The sequence below is a fragment of the Panthera onca genome, chromosome E3, assembly GCF_046562875.1.
Source record: "Panthera onca isolate mPanOnc1 chromosome E3, mPanOnc1 haplotype 2, whole genome shotgun sequence".
Classification (NCBI taxonomy): Eukaryota; Metazoa; Chordata; class Mammalia; order Carnivora; family Felidae; genus Panthera; species Panthera onca.
Genome location: NC_138354.1, coordinates 40,441,054 through 40,462,878, shown reverse-complemented (window position 1 = coordinate 40,462,878; position 21,825 = coordinate 40,441,054). Strand labels below are relative to the sequence as shown.

The following is a 21,825-nucleotide window of genomic DNA, read 5'->3' as shown; positions in this document are numbered from 1 at the left end:
TATGTTTGTTTGTTTGTTTGTTTGTTTGTTTATAATGTTTTCAGTTTGTTTTTGAGAGGGACAAAGCATGGGAGGGACAGAGAGAGAGAGAGACACAGAATCTGCAGCAGATTCCAGGCTTTGAGCTGTGAGCAAAAACCCCGACACGGGGCTCGAACTCCCAGAACTGGGGGATCATGACCTGAGGCGAAGTCGGATGCTAAATTAAAATTAATACCTGGGTTTTTTTTTAAGGGTATTAATTTAATTTTTTTTAATGAGCTCTGCCCCTCCCCCCCACACGGGGCTGAAACTCACAACCCCTGAAATCAAGAGTCACATTCTCTACCAGCTGAGCCAGCCAGGCACCCCGCTGGGTTTTTTATTTTTAAGTTTTCTAAAACTTGCTGTTTTGGAACCATTTATAGAGGGTGTGCAAATAATACTCTGCGTACATTCCCAAATAGGAGCACTTTTCTACCTTGTTCTTTTTATTTGCAAACTTTTTAATGTTTGTTTATTTTTGAGAGAGAGGGCACACGTACGCGGTAGCAGGGCGCGGGGAGGGAAAGAGAGAATCCCAAACGCGGGGCTGGGTCTCACCAACTATGACTGCGAGATCATGACCTGAGCCACGAGTCAGAGGCTTAATGACTGAGCCCCCCACGCGCCCCCTGCACTGCTTTTCTCTCTCTCCATCCCTCCTCCTCACTCTGCCAACAACTCCGGGGTCCCGCTGGTCCTCTCTCCTGGATCGGTTCCTCGCTTTCTACTTTTTGAGACTGTCACAGGCCCCTGGTTTTGCAGGACGCTCCTCGGTTTGGCTTTCACGTGACCGCGTGACCGGGTTCAGGACAGCAGAGAGCCCCCAGAGGTGACGTCACGCACTTCCCGGGGTCCCTGAAATCCTTGCTGTGTACAAGATGGGTGTCGGGCAGAGGCACACGAGTGCAGGACAGGGCCCTCTCTCAGGTCCCATTCATTGTGAGGGTGGAGCTGCAGCGGACAGCCAGGGGCGCCATCAGCGGCAGGGCCAATGTGCCTTTTCGGGCACGGGTTTCCTGTGCTCTGGGAAAGGTCAGGACGTTACCTCCCAAGCCCCACACTCACTGAGTCCTGGCCATTCTTGTGGCCTGACTTTAGGTTTCCCGTGCTTTTTTGGTCTCCTTTGCCACGGTCCTGGTTCCAGTCGGCATCATCACGCTGGCCTGCCAGCCTCTCTCCCTGTCCCAACCCCTCCTCCACCACAGGGGACTTTTCCAAAGGCACGTCCCATCCGGGCCTGCACCCACCCGTGTCCTCGTTCACCAGAGCCTCCTGAGTGCCAGGCTCGGCTGCAGGCTCTGGGGATTAGGTCTGGGAGGGGGAAGGTAGGGGGGGAGATGCTGCTCTATGTTCCCGTGCAGTGGGGGCACGGGATGCGGGGTGAAAAGTGGGGACGGGACTACTCTGGGTAGAGGGACAGAGACGACACCCCATCCCCGTGCTTGAACCGGCCAGGCCCACCTCACTCTGGCCGGCTCCCTGCACCACGCTCTGCTCCCCCCACGCTGCCCCTCTGCATGGTCTTCCAGTCCCCGTGCACCCCTGCCTCCCCAGCGTCTGGCGCAGGGGCTTTGTGGACACATCCAGATGCTGGGTGCTTGGATGGATGAGTGCCCGACCAGAGGGAGGGGCCCTGTCGCCCCAGTCGGCCCACGCCACACCTCCCACCCTACCCGGGAGTGGGCCCCGCCCTTGCGCATGAGGATGAGGGAAGCGGCCTTCCTCTGCCTCAGTGCACACCACACCCAACCGTCCTTCTAGTTCCCGGAGGGCAAGGCCTCCACCACTGAGTCTACGGGGCAGCTGTCCGGTTCAATAGCCAGTGACCACATGGGATCACTGACACTGCACAGGTGGCTCAGGCCGCAGGGGAAGTGAGTTCTTACTTTAGGTCACTTTAATTCCCGTAAACAGCCACAGCATCAGCGGCCCCGCCCCGGGCAGGCAGAGCAGGCAGGGCAGGCAGGAGGCATCCCCTTACACAGCCTCGGGCCAGAAAGGGAGCCGCTGGCAGTGATTGTGGTCTGAAAGAGGAGAGCACCCAGAGCAGGAGGATTGGACACAGGAGACCAGACAGAAGCAAAACATTGTGACATAAGCAACAACAGAGGAATGCCAGCTGTTCGGGAAAGAGCAGGAGACGAGGGAATTCTCGAAAGGCTGGGAAGAACCTGTCGAGAAATCACCAGCGCCTACAAAATGGCTGGCGTCACGGCCCAGGTGGAGATCTGGGACCCCGGCCGCGTCTTCCCTTCTCTGCTTTTCTTTCTAACAGCTTCACCAAGGTGAACGCGCTACACTGTATGCGTTTGTGCAGTGTGGCGAGTGTTGACCTGTTCACACCCAGAAACCGTCCCCGCGGTCAGGGTGACGATGGTCGCCACCATCCCTGAAGTTTCCTTCTGCCCCTCAGTGGCCTCTCCCTGCGTCCCCCGCCCCCAGGGAACCACTGATCCGCTTTCCGTCACAGTAGATTAGTTTGCGTTTTCTAGAACTTTATATAAATAGAATCGTGCAGCGTTTTGGTCTTTTTTTGGTCCGGCGTCTTTCTGTGTAATGACTTTGAGACTCATCCGGGTTCTTGCAGGTGTTGTCCGTACCCTCCCCTTACTGCTGAGCTGGCCCCGTTGTCCGTCCTGCCCGTGCCGGTGAAGTGGGGAGGTGCATTTGTCCGCGGCCCAAGGCCCTGCTGCTGTAGCTTGGGACAGGCCAGCCCGGGAGCCCCTGCCTGCGGGAGTCCTGGGGAGACACCCCGAACCCAGGAGAGGCCACGAGCAGTGGGTGGCTGACAGCAGATACTTGGAGCCCGCGTAGTCATCACCTCTTATGGCCAGGAGATTTGGGGAATGCCAGGTTAGGTGGGGACAGGTCCTTGTCCCCGAGGACTACCCCTTGTTCGGGAGGCCTTGTGGGGCAAAGGCTGGCAAGTTTAGATTCCGATTGTCAATAGCGACAGGTTCAGAGCGACACGTCTCATGAGAGTCTCTGGGCTCCCGTCCCCAGGAACTCTGCCCGCTGTCCAGATGCCCTGCTGCTTCATGGGTCCTTCCCCGGCCTTCCCAGCCCCTCCTCAGCACTGTGGAAGCCCGTGGGTGCCTGCTCACGCGTGTGGCTCAGGGTCTCTGTCACACCTGCCGTGTTCATTTCTAGACAGCAGCCCCCTGTGCCCACGGAACGGCCAGACAGAGTGCCCCTGGCACGCGTGCTCTCAGCCTCGCAGGAGCAGGGGCCAGGGACGAACGGGGCGGGCAAACACGTGCAAGGAGCCGGGCACACCCCTGAAAGAGACTCAGCCATCTGTCCCAGGCTGGGACAGTCAGGCTCTTAGTTTTGTCTTCCCTTCCTTCGGTCCCACGTTACCACCCACGTCAGGTATTTTATGTATCTGGTGTGTGTGTTTTATAGCATATACTTAACATATAAAGTATATGTTAATACTTAGTATGTAAACACATCCATAAAAATCTTTTTTGAGACATAAAAATAAAGATATTTTTCCTGTCTTGCCAATCCTTAGAAGTCAGTGTGAATTAAACCATCGCCATTTGTTGGGATTCGGTTCAGGCGGATGCTAAACCAGTGGTCCCTGTGACATGAATGTGAGAAACTTCTGCTTTTTCTGTGAATTCAGCCTGATTCTTGGATTCCTGCACGGCCTGGCCCCCCACAGGTGTGCGTCCTACCAGAATACAAAAGTGCACTTTCCTCTCTCACCCTGTGGGCCACCCCCTGGGCTCGGCGGGCCGGTACCTGGGGGTAACTTCCCGGCTGCTCCGCCCCGCTGCCCGCACTGCGTTTCATGGTCTACGTGGTGACACCGTTGGAAAGCAAGCTGTAAAAGAACATCTGTGGTGTGAGGTCTTAGGGATTCATCGCCCCAGGGAGAGCCCGGTAAACATTTCATGAATGCCATCACCGTACAGGGGGTCAGCCTCCAGGAGAAGGGCGCCTCCCCCTGTGCATGAAGTCTGTGCCCAGCACCCCAACTGTTTACTGCCCTGCCTGCCTGAAAGTCCAAAAAAGAGGACTTTTTTTGGAAATCTACTCTATTCCTGCACCACCCCAGAAGGAATTAAATGATGACTGATGCAAAAAAACAAGGTCTTTGATTTCTGTTGGGTTCATTTTTTTTTTTCTTTTAATGTTTATTTATTTTTGAGAGGGAGAGAGAGACTTTGAGCAGGGGAGGGGTAAAGAGCAAGGGAGACACAGAATCAGAAGCAAGCTCAAGGCTCTGAGCTGTCAGCACAGAGCCTGACTCAGGGCTCCAACCCACGAACTGTGAGAACCGTGACCAGAGCTGGAGTCGGATGCTTAATTGACTGAGTCACCCAGGCGCCCCTGGATTCTCTTCTAACAAACCAGCCAGAGTTGAATTATTTCCTGTGTATGACCCTGCCCTAAAGGACACATATGAGGGAAGGATTAGATTGAATATGTTAACTTACTTTGCCATTAAAATAACCTTGTGTTATGGAAGTTGCCAGAATTAATGATTACGTTATAAAAAGTGTTTACCTGATAATCTCTCTTGCGTTCTGGGAATTAGGGATACTGATTTCTGCTGTGTTTTTAATTTTATATTTGACACAAAAGGTCGTTTTACTTCTTACCTTTGCTTTTATGGATACACTGGGATGAATGACCTCATTCCATGGAACACTGAGGAAATTCTCTGGCTCTGAGTTAGAAAGAGGCCGCGCTCAGGTTATTTCAGTGTGTGTCTTGAAATTCACCTGAAAGCAAATTCGAAAACCAAAGTTGAGTTTAACTTTTTTTTAATGTTTATTTCTTTTTGAGAGACAGAGACAGAGACAGAGACAGAGACAGCGCAAGCAGGGGAGGGAGAGTGACAGAGGGAGACCCAGAGTCCAAAGCAGGCTCCAGACTCTGAGCTGTCAGCCCAAAGCCCAACACAGGGCTCAAACTCACAGACCATGCGATCATGACCTGAGCTGAAGTTGGATGCTTAACCGACTGACCCCCCAGGCACCCCTAGTTCCACTTTAAAACAGAGCACTTTGTTCACGGGAGAGAGGGGGCAGACTCCTTAAAACAAATCGAACAAGAGAATTGTGTGGTCTCTTGGTATTTAGAAGTGCGCATTCAGTGTTTGATGTCTAGATGCTGAGAATAGGACGCGTTTTCCTCAACTGTGTGTTGGCCAGTCCTTGCTCTTTGGGGCGCTCAAAAGACTTGTCACAAGAGTGACCGTAAACACTGTGCGTTATCCTGTGCGTCGTCATATTTTGAGGAGACTTGGTTAGACAGATGGTTAACTTCAAATGCCCTCAAACCCGTGGTACGTATAGTCAGCACGTGCACCGAGTTTTCACTCTGCTGCAGTCACGCCTTCCGGACATCTTTGGGCCTGAGATACTACTATGTGTAGAGTGGGTTCAGGTGGGAGATTTTTGTTTTTGTGTCTTCGGTACCATGCAGACCCACACAGCCCAAATGCTGACGGCCAAATTTTTATTCATGTCAGTTGTAGTCATATTTTGTAACAGATTCTTTTTTTCTTTTTTCATTTTTTTTTTTTTAACATTTATCTTTATTTTTGAGACAGAGACAGAGCATGAGCGGGGGAGAGGCAGAGAGAGAGGGAGACACAGAATGAGAAGCAGGCTCCAGGCTCTGAGCTGTCAGCACAGAGCCCGACGCGGGACTCGAACTCGTCAACTGCGAGATCATGACACGAGCCAAAGTCGGGTGTTCAACTGACTGAGCCACCCAGGCGCCCCACAGATTCTTTTTTTTTTAATGTTTGCTGATTTATTTTGAGAGAGAAAGCCTGCATATGAGCTCCTGTGAGTGGGGGAGGGGCACAGAGAGAGGGAGAGAGAGCATCCCAAGCGGGCTCCACCCTGTCAGCCCAGAGCCCAAAGCAGGGCTCGAACTCACAGACCATTAGATCATGACCTGAGCTGAGATCAAGAGTCAGATTCTTAACTGCCTGAGCCACCCAGGCACCCCTCGTCAGATCCTACTTTTAAAATTTTGGAAGATTTTCTTTACAGACTTTACTTATTCTCTACCCTACCCTGTCTGCCAGCACTGAAAAATCTTGATTCCCTTAAATCTAAACTAAGTGGTATCTGATTAAAAATATTTTCTGCTTTTTCGAAGCCATCTATTGAATTTGGGGTGACTTTGCTCACCCAGATGATACAGTGTCCTGCTACCACCCCTCCCCCACGTGGCCCACCCCTGTGCCCGGGGAGCTGGGGTTGGCAGCCTCCTTGCTTCTCTCCTGAGCTCGCTGCCAGCCAGGGCGCCCCTGCCTTCTCCCTCACTTGTCCAGATGACGTGCGCTTCTTCCCGAGTCTAGCTCTGAGCGTGTCCTGCTGAAGCGCAAAGATTCAGTGTGGCGTCTCGGCCAGGCACTGTTCCTCCACGTTATTTGTTCCCTCTAGTATTTGGTGAAGATTCCATTGCGTGTTCTATTTCGGGTGAATGGCGGGCTTGTGCTGTTGTTGACCAGAGTTACTTTAATGACACTGAAATAATTCCTTCAAGAGGGGAAGAGAGGAGGATTTCTTGCAAGCTGTCCGTGCCACGTCGTGTCTGTAATGCTGTCACGGACCCAGAGGCCTTGCGGGGCCCCCAGTCGGTCCTGGCTGGTAGGGTGCCGACGTCGGGGAGCCCAGGAACAGGGGCTCCCCGCCGCACACGCCGTGGTCCAGAAGCCAGCGTGGAGAGCGTGGGCCCGAGGCCGGGGTCCTCACATCTGCTGGTGGTCACTTGGGCTCACCCGAGGAGCTGCTCCACGTGAGCACCCACATGCCTTTGAGCAGGGGTGCGAGAGGGTGGAAGACACCCATCCCTAAGGATGGAGCGGTTCCCGCCCCGTAGGGCCATTCCTTGCGCACAGGGCTCCACGCAGCCCGAGAACCACGGATGCCCTGCTTACCCACCGTGGGCTCTGTGTCCCTGCCCCTGCGTGCCCTTTGCCTTTTTCCTTAAGGATGCCCGTGTTCATAGCTTCGCTTGGTGCTTGCTCCTGGTCAGTGTCTCCATCCTTCCCGACGCTGAAAACATGCCAAGGTCAGAGGACTTCTGCTGTGGTCTGGTTTGGGGCTGGCTTCATCGGGAATCTGCAGACACGTCAGTGGTTGTGTTCCACGGCAAAGCTTTCTGGCACTGGCACTTAGGTTGATTTTAATGATCACCTATCGGGGGTGGGGGCTCCTGGGCGGATCAGTCAGTTAAGTGTCCGACTTCGGCTCAGGTCATGATCTCGTGGTTCGTGGGTTCGAGCCACACATCAGACTCTGTGCTGACACCTTAGAGCCTAGAGCCTGCTTTGGATTCTGTTGTCTCCCTCTCTCTCTGCCCCTCCCCTGCTTGCTCTCTGTCTGTCTCTCAAAAATAGACGTTAAAAAATTTTAAACATCACCTATCAGGATACACTTAAGAAAGTCTGTCTTGAGCTTCATAAGAACCTGGGAAGGACAGCTTTCTGACATGGTCTTTAGTTTGGAAATCCCTTAGCTGGTTTCCACATGTCAAGTGCAAGTAACACGTGACGAAATAGAGACGGGGCGGTTGTCACGAAGTGGCCCCTTCTTTGTGTGAAACCACAGTGGTGCCGCTGGCCCCGGGTGGGGTCGGTGTAAAGGAAAGGAGAATTTTCCGTCTTCTGTCAAACAGCCCTTGACGGGCTCGCGATGACTTTTCTCTTCATCCCAGCCCTGAGGACTTGGTCACCGAAAACCGGGACCCCTTCCCGAGGTGCAGAGAGCTGGTGCTTACAGACAGGGAAACTGCTTCTTCAAAAATAAATACAGAAGTGACTCCAGACGGTGCTCCATCACGGAGGACGTGGTAGAGTGTTTCTGGATGTAGAAAGGAGCTCCACTCTAGAAGGATGAGCAAGTGGGAATAACCAAGAAAACGTTGAAAGGGGACTTGAGAGGATGAGTGTGGAACAGGTATTGAAGGGTAACGTAACAGTCCACGTTCAGAAAGCCCCCTGGTACTGGCTCACAGACAGACTGAAATCTCTACTAGGGTTTTGCCTGTGATAAAGCTGGCATTTCAAAGCAACGGGACAGGAGAGACCATTACATCAACTGGCTCAGTGTGCACACCCAGCCGCATCCTGGGGCGCATCTGTAGCCTGTGAGACAGACTCGAGCAGGCACGGTAGAAGTCCTTGCAGATCACGGAGAGCAGCGGGGACACGGTCGTAGGACGCTGGGCCAGGACGTAGCGAGCTGCTCGGGGAAGAGGTGCAGTATGTACCCGGTCGGTTTGCGGGAAGTGTTCACTAGCAGAGTCAGCGGGGAACTGAAAGCTGGGACGATCGTGGCTGGTCGCTTTCCCACGCGTGCAGCTGGCAGCGTTCTGGTTAAGCTCTGTGCCGAGGCAGCGGGGGGCTCTGGGAAGGGCTGCTGCCCTAGCCCCGGGGGAGCCGGAGCTGGGCGACCCTGCCGAAGGGTCGTCAGCCGAGTGCGACCCCAGGACCACAGCCTTTGAGAGCAGGTAGCCATCGTGCCTTTGCGCAGGCGGTGACCCCAATCACGGGCGTGTGCGAGCAGCCCGGAAGCCCCGACAGCGGGTAATCAACGGGACGGAGTCTGCTCTGCACTCACCGTTTCTCACGGCGGAGGTGGTAGAGTGTTTCTGGATGTAGAAAGAAGCTCCGCCCGAAGCCACCGAGTAAATCAGGCCACGCGACCCTGCGTACAAGAGATTGCGCGTCTGCCCTGTGCACCCACACCCACACACATCTGGAAGAACACCTCCTAATCTTAAACCGACTCCAGAGGGTAGAATTGTGGTTTCTTGAAAACAGCCTTCTTTTTACTTCACGCTCTCACCTGATTTTCCTACAAAAGCACATGTTGTTTACATTTCATTCTTCTCTTTTTTTTTTTTTTTTTAAATTGAGAGAGGGATACAGAGCATGAGCAGGGAGGGACGGAGGGAAAGAAAGATCCCAAGCAGGCTCCACACTCAGCATGGAGCCCAGCGTGGGGCTCGATCCCACGACCCTGGGCTCATAACCTGAGCCGAAATCAGGAGTTGCCCACTCAACCGACTGAGCCACCCAGGCGCCCCTACGTTTCATTCTTTTCATAATTTAAAAAAAAAATTTTTTTAATGTTTATTTATTATTTAGAGACAGAGACAGAGCATGAGCATGGGAGAGGCAGAGAGAGGAGGAGACACAGAATACGAAGCAGGCTCCAGGCTCTGCGCTGTCAGCACAGAGCACGACGTGGGGCTCGGACCCACAAACCATGAGATCGTGACCCGAGTCGAAGTCGGATGCTTAACCGACTGAGCCGCCCAGGTGCCCCAACATAATTTTTTTTTAAGTAATGGGAATTAAAATTACCCAGTTTAAAAAATACCCTTATCAGTCTGTTAACAACAGTTTATTCTTCACACACTGGTTCAGTCCCAAGCACACAGAACAACTGACTTGTATTTTGTGCGCAGCCGCACCATCAGCGTGCATTTTCCTGCTCCTGGGGCACTTGTCTGCCCCTCCCCCGGGGTTCCCGCCCTCTCCCGCTGGGCACAGACAAGTCGGCTTGGGGCACAAAGGCCTTGAGCCGCTGGGTCCTGGGTGCAGTTATTCCGGCACTCTTCCAGATGCCCGAAACCCAAAACCAGCCATCAGTTTTATATTCCCATCTCTTTAAAAAAAAAATTTTTTTTTAACGTTTGTATATTTTTGAGAGAGAGAGACCATGTGAGCTGGGGAGGGACAGAAAGAGAGGGAGACACAGAGTCTAAAGCAGGCTCCAGGCTCTGAGCTGCCAACACACAGTCCGACGCGGGGCTCGAACCCAGGAACCATGAGATCGTGACCTGAGCTGAAGCTGGGCGCCTAACCGGTGAAGCCACCCAGGCGCCCTGTATTCCCATCTTCTGAGAAACTCTTCATGTGTTAACGTAGCTGATGCTCCTGCTTCCTACAAACGAAATCGCTTTTTGTTTTTCAAATGAATTGTAATTTATTTATTTTTACTAGGCTTGTTATGTTTTGTTTTTTTAATACGAAATTTATTGTCAAATTGGTTTCCATACAACACAAAAATAGGGAACGCTTCACGAATTTGCGTGTCATGTAATTGTTGGTAGCAATCATTTGCTTTTGATGTTTGTTTGAGAGACAGAGTGTGAGCAGGGGAGGGGGGGAGAGAGAGAGGGAGACAGAATCCCAAGCAGGCTCCACACTGTCAGCGCAGAGCCTGATGCGGGGCTCAATCCCGTGAACCCTGAGATCCTGCCCTGAACTGAAATCAAGAGTCAGACGCTTAACCCACTGAGCCACCCGGGAGTCCCAAGAATTGTCCTTTTTTTTTTTTTTTTTTTTTCAAAGTGCTTTCTTTTCACTTGATTTGATGATAATTTTGCTTAGCTACTTAGCATGTAAAGGAAAGATTCCAAAGACCGATGTCCATTGCCGGTTATTCCAGTAGTGATGGCTTCCTGAACTGAGTGGCAATTGGAATACAGATGAAGAGCCAAGTAGACTTGACCTCGTTTAGGTGTGTTGTGGTATCGAGAGGCGTAACGTCACTCTGTTGCAAAAGGACCAGGTACCCGACTTGTGGGGCCCAGTGTGGAAATGGAACTGTGCGGTCCCTTGTTCAAATACTAGTAGGAATTGCAGGATGGCCACAGCAGAACATTAAACCAGGCGTGAGCTCCCCTCCCCTTTTTTTAATAAGGGTATTTATTATTTTGAGAGAGGGAGAAAGAGCACAAGCGGGGTAGGGACAGAGACGAGAGGGAGAACCCCAAGCAGCCTCTGTCATCAGTGCAGAGCGGGACACGGGGCTCAGACTCATCAACCGTGAGACCATGACCTGAGTGGAGATCAAGAGTCTGATGCTTAACCGACGGAGCCCCCCACGCACACCGAAGGTTTCTTGGGAAACTCTGGCCCCTCCTCAGGGGCCCCCGTGTGTCGGGGTTTGCTGCCTGAGGGTGACGGGCCGTGTGGCCTCGGGAGCCTGTGAATGTCGGTCCCGGAAGCCTTTGACCCCTCTGTGAGAGGCTGCTGTCACCTGGCATCCCGCGTTCACGACGCCTGCTCTGTTTCTCCTCCCGCGTGTAGAAATTCATCGAGTTTGAAGATGCCCTGGAACAGGAGAAGAAGGAGCTGCAAATCCAGGTGGAACATTATGAGTTTCAGACCCGCCAGCTGGAACTGAAGGCCAAGAACTACGCGGATCAGAGTAAGTGGCCCGCCAGAGGGGGACCGGCATTTGAATGTGTCTGTTGTTCCCAGGCTGACCCCAGCTGGGAAGGATGTTGAGAGCCTTTGATGAAAGGAGAGCGAGGGAGCCCGGGACAGCCATATTCTACCCGCACTGTCACTCGCCCTACCCTTTGTCTTACCTCTTTACGCTGCCACGCATTTCCCGTAATCGGCCTCCTATTCCTTGTGGAAATAAGTAAACGAGGCTCCTTTGATGACAAAGCATTTTGGCTTCAGGCTGCAGTCCGAGCCAGACTAGGCCAGCGTGCCATCCCGTGTGACCCCTTGGGTTACAGCTCCCGTGCGGTGCGGGACCCTGTCTGCGTGGCACCGAGGGGACGCCACTGTTGGGTGGTCGGGAGGCCAGGCCTGCTGAGGGAGCCCGCCGGCGTGGCCCTGCCTGGGGGTGCCGGGCTGGCCGGGGGCCTGCAGGATCACCGTGTCCCCTGCATGCAGGGGCAATGGAGTGCTTTTGGATGAGGGTTGTTATAAGAAGTGTTGTTTCGGTTTTCACAAGTCTTTGTTTAAAAGTCGACGTTATGGTGACCCATGAGTAGAAGTTTTCGTGATGGAGAAAGGACACAGCTGAAGTTTGAACAAAGGGCCACAGGCGGAAGGTGTCCTGGCCGCACGCTTGCTCGGGTGGTGGGGCACAGGTGCAGGGTGCCTGGCTGCCTCGTGAGCTCTCCAGCAGGCCTGTGGGGCACTCGGGTGACTTCCCTGCATTTCGTGGCCAGAGTAGGCCCTTGCTGAGGGACAGGGATTGTCAACTTAGGGGGAACCCCCGTGCCCAGAGGTGGCAGGTCACGGCGTGGTCTTTGCAGCCTTTGGTACGTGTAAGGGACACTTGTGTGTCCCGTCCCACATTTCAGATGTCTTCTGCTCTTTGCCTCGGCACGGAGGCTACTCACGTATGAATTCTGCCCCCTTGTACAAGCCATTTGCTGGAGTCCTGTCTGCACCTGACTCCGTCTCGGGGGCCGCCGGCCAGCTCAGGCGCAGCCAGTCGCCCGTGGCCGAGCTTCAGGCACCCTGGTTCTCCTCGTGGCAGGACTGAGCACACCAGGTGCCGCCCAGACCAGCCAGGACCTGCCTTCTGGCGGCCCCGGCGTTCTCTCCTGAGGGTGGCCCTCTGCACCAGGTGTCAGTTTGTCCTGGGACCCTCTGCCCACGTGCCGAGCCTGGAGGGGAAGTGAGGGGGCGTGGAGATGTGGGTTGTGCCGTTGACACGGGGCGGCTGTGTTTTCTAGTTTCCCGCTTGGAGGAGAGAGAGTCCGAGATGAAGAAGGAGTACAACGCCCTGCACCAGCGACACACCGAGGTGGGTGCCCGCCCACGGCCCAGCAGCCGTGCGAGGCTTCTGGCCTTTACCTCCGGTTTCTCCTGCCCCAGCCGGAAAGCGGTTAGCCACGTGCTGGCCAGACTCCCTTTCGCGAGCGTCGTTTTTACTGCTGTCGGAGCACAGCGGGCCTGGAAAGTACCACAGTTAGAGGAGGGGACAGGGGCCGGGGTCAGTGGGAATGACTCACATGGCATCCTCCTCCTCCACAGATGATCCAGACCTACGTAGAACATATCGAGAGGTCCAAGATGCAGCAGGTTGGGGGAAACAGCCAAACCGAGGGCAGCCTGCCTGGGAGGAGGTAAGGCGGGAAGATGGAGGTGGCAGCCTCTCTGGTTCCCTCATCCCCGAGGTGCCTGGGCCGGGAGGGCAGGGGGCGCTCTGGAGAGCTGCTTCTCCCTGACTCGGGTTCCTGGCGGGGGTGCGTGGCTGGAGCAGGAACCTGCCCCGCCCGTGCCCCGGGCGCCCGAGCCGGTCCGGGGGAACGGGGTGGCCCTCCTGCTGGCCATGTGCGGTTACAAAGGCCCTGGGATAATGGGGTGGCCGTTCCTGATCATCTCAGGGCCTTGTTTCTGGACCCACCTACTCACTAAAACTTGCCTGTGGCCTCCCATCGACACTCGTGGGGCTTCTGGGGTCACGCACAGACAGGTGCAGAGACGCCCAGAGCGTGGAGGCGGGTGGGGCGGTGCAGTGTTGTGCGGGACGCCCGGACCAGGGCCGCTCGGGGACGTTGGAAGCCCAGCCCTGGCCCCTGTCCTGGAGCAGCCTCTTCCACACCCCATTTTCTCCTTTGTAAAACATAGCAAGTGGAATCTCCCAGGAGGAGTCAGGAACGAAGGTTCTGATCTCTGTGAGGCGTGTGTGTCTCATTCGCTAATCCAGGTCTCCGTGACTGTGGGCCTTAACTACCTCGAATCACGAGCACTGATGCGTGGGTGGGGAAGAGGCCTAGACAGCCTGGTGACCGCCGCGTGGAGCCACATTCTTACTGCAGGCCAGGGTGGCACCAGCAGATCCAGAGGCCCTTGCTGGTCTGAGTCCAGGAGCTCTGCTGGTTTTATTTGAGGGGTGGAGAGAGGCCTGCCGAGGCCAGCTGCTTTCTCCCCCCTCTGTGCCCTTCAGTCGGGATAAGGCCCAAAGGAGCGGACTGTCCGCGAACTTCTCGAGGGTGTCGGCAACTTGAGGGAGTTGGCCTGGGGAGACCCAGGTTATGGACCTGGGCCGGGTGGGCCGGGACAGAAGTCCCAAGTCTCTAGTAGGTTGGAGGAGGGGCCGGAGGTTGGAATCCCAGGTCCCCCGGATCGAGCTTGGTGATGGGTCCATTTCCAGCGGTGGCCCGTCATTCCTGCAGGCCAAGGCCTCAAGTCATGGTCACGTCGCATGAAGCCCTTGCTGGCTGCGAAAGCTTTCTCTGTGCCCGCCTCTTCGATGGGTCACGCCGCAGACGGGAGGGCTCAGGCCCTGCCGCTGTGACCGTTGCCGACCACGGTCTTTACCAGCGGGCAGAGCTGTTGTATCCTGTGCTAGAGGCGTCTGACTTGAAAACAGAAACACTGAGCACGCGTGTGAAGAAGGCCTAGCAGGACCTAGGAAAGGAGGTGCAGGGACGGTCAGCCTGTTTTTCACAGCCCCCCTGCTTCTCGCGGGGAGCGGGGGCGCCGGCCCTTGAGGATGCTTCCCTGCAGTGAATTCTCACTCCCTAGGGAGGTGTCACACGCTGTGCTGTTCGTTAGCTGAGTCAGCACCAGGTAGTGAGGGCATACGGACCGAACGGTTTGAGTGACAGAACTCTGTAGGTATCGTTTCTGGGTCACAGATGTCTGAAGGTGGGATATAGCGATCTCGCAAGCTACTGGTTCACGGCTGAGATTTTCTCTTGAGTGCACCGTGAGGTCCTCACTCCTGCACTCAGAGGTGCCGGGAAGATTTCTGAGCAGCTGCACTTGAATGCTAACCTGGGGCAGGGGTCTTTGTGTTGTTTTCTGCGGGGAGTTGGTCAGGGCAGTCTGGGCTGGGGCTGAAGCAGCTGGGCGGTTTGGGCATCTCTGATGAGCACTGGGCTCGTGGCCAGTTCCTGAGAGCTGCAGCATTCCAGAACCTTCAGGCTGTTTCCCTGCCAGCCTCCTTTAGGACAAGAGCACCTCAAAGGTCACAAAGGAGAGAGCCCAGGGAGAAGGGCCCAGTTTTCCCAGAAACCGGGAAGGTGTGACTTCTGAATTCAGGACTCGGAGGCCATGAGCGTGCAGGGTTCTACGAGGGGTCAGCACGCTGGGCCCCAGGGATGCGCAGAACCTCGGGATGACGCAGGCTCAGCAAAAAGCAGAAGCTTCGCAAGTTACAAAGCCGGGCACCGAACATCCTGGCCGTCACCGGGGGCCGGGTCAGGCCTCAGTTTCTTCCCGGATGTGGAAGAGGCCCCACGGTTGCAGGATGGGGTTGCTTTCCGTGGATGTCTCCGTGTGCGCCGGACGCAGGACCTGGTCTGGGAACCTGCTCTCCCGCGTGTCTTGTGGCTCCCTCGACCCTGAGCCAGTCTGGACGGAGCACGACACCAGGCCCTCCGGTCTCCCTGGTGTCGGAGCTGGGCTCCAGCCCGTTGCGGGTGCCACCCTTCTGCTGGTCAAGACTCAAACTCGAGAGGGGCCGGCTCACAGGGTCCCGTCTAGGGTCCCCTCCGAGGCCCCACGGCCGTTCGTGGAAGCTCTGTGCGCTCTCCTCCCTCCAGGCCCCAGGATGGTCATAAGCAGCCCCACAACCTGTTCACAAGGAACGGGTGTCTTCCGTTCAGCCGACAGTCCACCTCCTGTTGGTGTAGACCGTACCGCCCTCGGTGGGGGGGAGGGGGGACTCTGGCAAGAGCCCACAGGAGCCCCTTCTTTTGTAACACGGACCTGGCCGCTGTCCAGGAGAGGGAGGGGCTCTGGTGCGGATATCCGCCGAGCCTCTTCTCCCTGATTTGATCCTACTAGAAGGGAACCCCACGGTCGAGGGGTATGTAGTCACCATGGTCTCTAGGCCGTCAGCAGTCCGTTAACAGACCTTCCTGAGCCAGAGCCCCTCCCGTGTGAGAGAGTCCTACTCGCAGGAAGAAGGCGCCTGAGCTGTCAGCCGACACCTCCTTGGATATGGTCGGCCTCTGCTGGCTCCCTCTGGCCACAAAGAGGAAGGTGCTCCTGCCTGGTGATGGCCGGAGCGGCACTTGTCTGGGTGGGGGGTGGAGGGGGTTGCTGTGGGTCTGCACGGCCGCCATCGCCCTGCTAGCCGGCCCCTCGGCGTTGAACTTCCTCAGCAGCCCGCGAAACCGGCCACCTCTCCTGCATCGCGTGCCCGCAGCCCACACTCTCTGAGGGTGCACTGTGCGTGTCTGACTGCCCAGGACTGTTTCCGGGTGAACAGCCTCTACCCCACGTTCCCAGAGGGACTGCAGGGGGAAACAGGAAGCATGAGCCTTCTCTTGCCGCGCTACTGCACCTGGGGGCCCGGGGAGGCCCCTCCCCCCCACCATCCTGACCTGCTTCTCCAGGGTGTCCCCCTCCTGGCGCAGCTCTTTGGGGACAGATGTACGTCTGCCCCAGCTTCCGAGTTCAGACTCTCTGGCCCCTCCTGGAGGCCACCGGTGCCGGGAGCCACCGATCGCTGCAAAACCTTCACCGGCGTTTTCTTCACTCTTGGCTTGGTCTTCTTGGTCTGTGTGTCTTTAGAGACGCGGGTTAGCGTACGTGTGACGCGTGCTCCGTCCCCACGTGCCCACATGTGCCGGACGGCACTCGCCCTCCGCCCTGTGCAGAGTATGTGTGCAACCTGTTCGCCTGCACAGGCCCCGCTTGGGGGCCTCTCGGTGAAGCGGAGAGGGTCACGTGTCTGTGTTGTGTGTCTGTCGCGTGCAGATGTCTGCATGTTTCCACGTGTCTGTTCCTGTGGAGGGAAGTCCAGAGTGGGGTGCCTGGCCGTTGGCCCGCACCACACACTCACCCTCCATGTGAGCACGTGTGACCTGAGCTCCTGACCTCTGCCCTCTAATACTGTCTTCTCGTCTCGCCCTCTGTGCTGTTGCCGCTGGGTGCTGGCCCTTGTCTGTCGCTGCCCTGCAGTCCTCGCCAGTCGTGGAGGAAAAGGTAAAGCCTGGGGCAGCGTCCGCGCTGTTGCGCGGAGCGCTCGGGGTGCCCTGGGGTTCGGGAGAGTCAGTCCGGCCAGTGGTTCTTAATTACAGGTGCAGGGCTGGTCCTCGCCCTGCTCTTCGCAGCGGTGTTACCGATCATGGAGTCTGGATGTGGCGCTCGGAGGCCATGGAGAGGCGGCAGTGGGCTGGGCCCGGGTTCCCGAGCCAGCCCCAGACTAGGTGGTGGTGCAGGGGCCCTGCCCAGCAAGCATCCACCTTGTTGTCAGATCAGACCTTGGGTCTGCCGCGCTGGACCCGGCCGGGCAGGGCTAGAGACGTGTGCTCTGGTGTCACACGGTCCTGGACTCACAGTCGCTCCCAGTACTGGGCCCAGAGCCCACTGTGTGACCGTGACCCTTGCGGGCAGCTTGACCTCTGCAGGCGGTGTGACTCCCTAGGGCTGCGGCTTCTGAAGTGGCCAAGCTTTGGACGGGTCTGGGCCGCAGGTGGGCAGTGCCCAGCAAGTGCCCAGGGGACTGTGGACCCGGCTGCCCGTGGCTATGTGAGGAGCAGAGAGAGGAGATGATGTTGGGTCCCCGGGGAGGACTCCATTGCAAGAGAGCAGCCTGACTGCTCACGAGGCACGTCTGTGCACAGAGCCATGGAAGTGGGGGACACGTGTCCTCCGAGGCGGGATGCTTACACGCGGCCCTCCACCTGGGGCCCAGGGACCCACTCTGCATCTCTCTAGAGGTGGAGCCAGGCCTGAGGAGAGGGATCCCCGCGTTGGCCCCGGGGGCCCGAGGGGGAAGAGCAGGCGATGGGCATTCCTCGGAGCCTGGCCACTGTGGCCTGAGACCAGGCCCCTCCTCTGGGGATGTGCTGACCGTGTGGCGGCCACTGCCTTCCCAGACACCTGGGCGTGGCAGGGGGGTGTGACGGGCTGCTGGCAGGAGGCAGCCTGAGCACTGGCTGAGCCTCAGGCTTACTGAGGTTTTGATGGACCTGCAGTCTCAGAGCTTGCTAACCTGATGTCTTTCTTAAGATCTGAGTCTCTAGCTCTCACGTGAGCAGCTGAGACACGCCTGAGAACGCATCCTCTGTCACGGGTGATGAGGGCTGCGTGAGGCCCCTAAGGTCATCCACGGGAAACCAGCTTCCTGAGAGGCCCTGAAGGGTGCAGCCCCCGGGAGCACACCACTCCTCTGGTTCTGTCCCTGCCGCAGACTGACTCTGGGACGGCACAGCCAGGTCTCAGCGGGTCCAGGGGAGGCAGCGTCTTGCTGAATAGGACACACGAGCCGGCCTCAAAGGGGACGAAGCAGGACTCCAACTCAGACCCCGTGTTTTTCTCCTTCATCCTGGCCGCGGCCAGAGAGCCCTCCCCCTTCCCAGGGCCAGGCCTCACGAAGCCCCTGCCCGGCTGCAGCAAGTTCACATCAGGGATGACGGCCTCACGTCTCCTCTCTGTCACCTGCACCCTCCAAGCACCGCAGGAAGCTGCCGGTCTTCTCTCTCCAGAACAGTCCAGCCTCTGGACCTGGCCATTGGGGAACTCTGCAGAAGCCCCCCGCCACTCCTCCCACCACACTCTCTGGGGGTCAGGCTCCAAGCGTGAGATGCTGTGGTGCGGGGGCTTTAATTCTTGGCCCGAACAGTTCTGGGCAGCACGGGCTATCGAGTGGACCACCTTCTCCCGGGTGTGGTGTGTCCGCCCCGGGGCAGGGCATGCATGGGCCGGCCTGGGCTATGTGCCACCCAGGATCCAATCAGAAGCCCCTGATGGAACGTCCCCTGGGGACTGAACTTGGCAGGCAGCTTTGGGCTTCATCCTGGCTTCATCCCTGTCTCCTGGCACACCTTTAAAAGAACTCCCCCCTGGGGTCTTTGCTCCATGATGACCAGGAAGAACTGCGTGGAGTGGGAGAAAGGGGCCCCCTCGGGCTGTCAAGGACACCGACACCCAACAGGAGGACGGAGCCCCTCTTCACTCTGCACACGTCGGTTCTGACGTTTTGCAGTGAGATCTCGTGAAGGAACAGTGGAGCAGGGTGGGGGACAGGGAGCAAAGTACAGAGCGAAGAGGTCGATCCCTTCTGTCTGGCCCCAGGACACAGACGCAGGGCCGACAGCAACAAGCAGGCACGCTGCGCCACCTATAGGAAAGGCCGCCATCGTAAAGTCTCCCCCCGGGAGCGCTCTGTGCGGCCACGTTGCCAGGGGGCCTGCTGCTGGCTCCCCCGTGGGACTTCTTGGTGCACATAGTGGGTGTAAGACCAAAATCACCAAACGTGAGTCACGGTGAAACAAGGAAGTATCACACAGGCCCGCAGGACACCCCGGGTTCCCCTGAACATGGAACCGCGTTTGGTTCCAGAGGAGCTCAGGGGGCAGGCGGCCCCTGTGCCCCCACCCAGGACCCCGCTCCCTCAGAGCAGGCCCCTGCGTGTCCAGAGCGAGTCCCGTTCTCAAGTGGTGAGCCACCTCTAACGTGCGCTTCCTTCCTTTCTCCCTCACGTTTCAGCAGGAAGGAGCGCCCCACCTCTCTGAACGTCTTCCCCCTGGCCGACGGCATGGTACGTGCACAGATGGGGGGCAAGCTCGTGCCTGCGGGGGACCACTGGCACCTGAGTGACCTCGGCCAGCTGCAGTTGAGCTCCAGCTACCAGGTTTTGTAGCCGTGCCGTGGAGTGAGGGTCCCCCCGCCTCCTCTCCCCCGTCCCGTCCCCCCATCGTCCCATGCTCATTCAGGAAGCTGTCTTTGCGGCCAACCCTTTGCAGCTGCCCCTGGGTTCGCAGGGCCTCTCGCGGAGGGGCGTCCGAGCTGGAGAGAAGGACTGCTCTGGGGGTGTGGGCCTCAGGCCAGGGCTGAGCTGAGCCTTTGTTTGGGGGCACAAGCACGTCTGTTCCTCAACTCGCCCCAAAGTATGAGCCCCGTGGCCAGACTGGACGCCGGCCCAGAACGTGCCGTCCTCCTAGCATCTGAGGTTTGCACGCCAGTTGCGGGGAAGTCCAGGGTGAGGGGTCGGCGTCGTCTCCTCTAGACTGTCCTTACTGTGCTCCTGACTTCTGGGTCTCCGAGTCTGGGGAGATGGCTGTCCTGGGTGTGTGCAGTTATCTGGGGAGTGCACGCCTCAGCGGGGTCCCCGAGAAAGCCAGGGGCAGGGACTCATTCAGGGCCCCTGGTCACGTGCTGCCGGTTTCGGTCTGTGAGCTCAGCCTGCCCTCACCAGACAGGCTGTGGCCCCATCGCCAGGTAAGGATGCCACCCCCAGGGCTGGAGGAGGCGACCCAGGCCTGGTGCCCTTCCTGCAGAGGCTGTTGGAGGTGCCTGTGGAAGGCCAAGCCCCTGGGCCTCTGGACTGGGGCGGGCTGGCGGTTGTGGGACCTGAACTTGTGGAGCTTCTCCCTGCCGCAGCTTGTGGCTGACTGTCCATTCGTCCCTGGGTGTCCAGCTTGACTGCCGGAGGTGGCTGCAAGCTGCCCGTTCTGTCACCAAGTGACCCCACTCGCTTTCGCTTTTGCTGCAGACACTGAGCATGTCTCTGCGACCTTTGACCTGGGTGCCGGCCCACCTGTTAATGGACCTGCCCGTGTGGGGGGTGGGGCAGAAGGGCAGGGGCCTGGGGGGCCAGGTGCGCCCCCCCCCCCCCCCCGGCAGAGCCTGGCTATACCACTGGAGGTGACGGCTCATGCGGGGTGGCCGGGGGAGGTGGCCGCGGGGGTTGCGGGGCCGCTGAGCCCCGCCTCTTGCCCGCACCCCCACCAGCTTTCTTCCTGTGTCTCTTTCTGCCGCTGCGACGTCCAAAATAGCTTTACTCTTCATCACCGTGTTTTCTGTTTCAGTTCGTATATGTGTTTTATTTGCCTTTTTTTAATTACATTTAAGTTCTTTTTATTTTGTGTTCTAGGTTTTAAGGTCTTTCTAATTTCTTAATTTTTTTTGTTGTTTTTTTGTTCTGTTTTTTGTTTTTATGTGCTGTATTTTCAGTGTTTTAACCAAACAGTTGTGGCTACTCATGGTGAGGAATGACCGCTAAGAGTTTGGGTTCTTTGCATTTGGAGGTCACTGCCACACGTTGATGGTTTAGGAGGTTGAGAGGTTTGCCGTTAGGTAAGTGGTGGCCAGGGGAGCGTCCTGCGGGTAGGCGGCGGCCTGTAGGCTCAGGGAGAGCCAGGGGCTGGGGGAGGCCTGGCTGCGCCGCACGGTTCCCCTCGGTGACTTTGGGGGGCGAGGAGGCCCGCTGCAGACCCGCAGACACCGGCTGGTGGGGCACAGACAGGCCACCGGATGTGGCCGTTGAGGAGGCGGCCCAGAAAACGTGTGGTCCAGAGAGGTGTGGACTTGAATGCCGGCCTCCCTCCGCCCTCTCAGACTTCCCCGTGCCTCGGGTCCCCTGCGGCCGTCTCTCGAGTGCTGGCCCGGGGCTCCGTGCAGCAGAGGGCCCCTGCCCGCAGGAGGCCTGGGAGCCTGTGTCGTGTGGGGCGGACAGACCACTGGGGCAGCTCCATCACAGAGGCTGTCAGTGTGCCTCGTGTCACAAAGAGGATTTTTCCTTCTCACACCGGCCTTAGGCGGTAGAACCCAAATAGAAAATACTTGGATGGGGTGCCCCCAGGGAGACAGGACCTGTCACGAGGGGCCTGTGGCCTCAGCACATTAATAATCCGGGCCCGTTGTTCTTGGCTGTGGGGGTCGTCCTGTGGCCTGCAGGATAGTGAGCGGACCCCCGCCTCCACCCACTGGACCCCAGGAGCGCCTACCCGTCCCCAGTTGTGAGAGCCACGGGTGTTCCCACACATCGGCACACATCCCCGCGGACCTGGCCGCCGGGTCGAGGAGGGTGTCGATTTGGATTCCAGGCAGATGCGTCCCCGCAGCCTGTTAGATGAAGCCGGAGGTCACCACCCCAGGCCCTGGCCTGACACTGACCACGCGGGTCAGGAAAAGGCGGGTCTCAGAGGTCCCCAACCAGCTCTGCCTCCCGGTCACCTAGAGGCAGCCACGGGAGCCTGGTCAGGCCTTCCTAGTTGCAGGCGGGTGTGGGTGGGTCCCAGCGTGTGTCCAGCTTTGTGGAGAAGGCCACGCACCCCTGCCGTCAGCTCCTTCCCCTCAGCGCCCCCAGAAGCACC

General features: G+C 57.5%; 1 protein-coding gene across 16 annotated transcripts in view; it reads left to right on the top strand.

The window, feature by feature from the left end:
- The window catches only part of MAPK8IP3 (mitogen-activated protein kinase 8 interacting protein 3), a 47,638-nt gene that overhangs the window by 4,276 nt on the left and 21,537 nt on the right, over positions 1-21,825 (top strand). For 5 of the 16 annotated variants that reach the window (XM_060648035.3, XM_060648039.3, XM_060648037.3 and 2 more), the window contains exons 2-6: positions 11,105-11,225; positions 12,499-12,569; positions 12,800-12,891; positions 16,685-16,708; positions 19,217-19,361. In XM_060648035.3, the coding sequence (XP_060504018.2) occupies positions 11,105-11,225; positions 12,499-12,569; positions 12,800-12,891; positions 16,685-16,708; positions 19,217-19,361 (453 nt within the window). The other 11 variants (XM_060648038.3, XM_060648034.3, XM_060648047.3 and 8 more) reach the window with 8 other exon arrangements.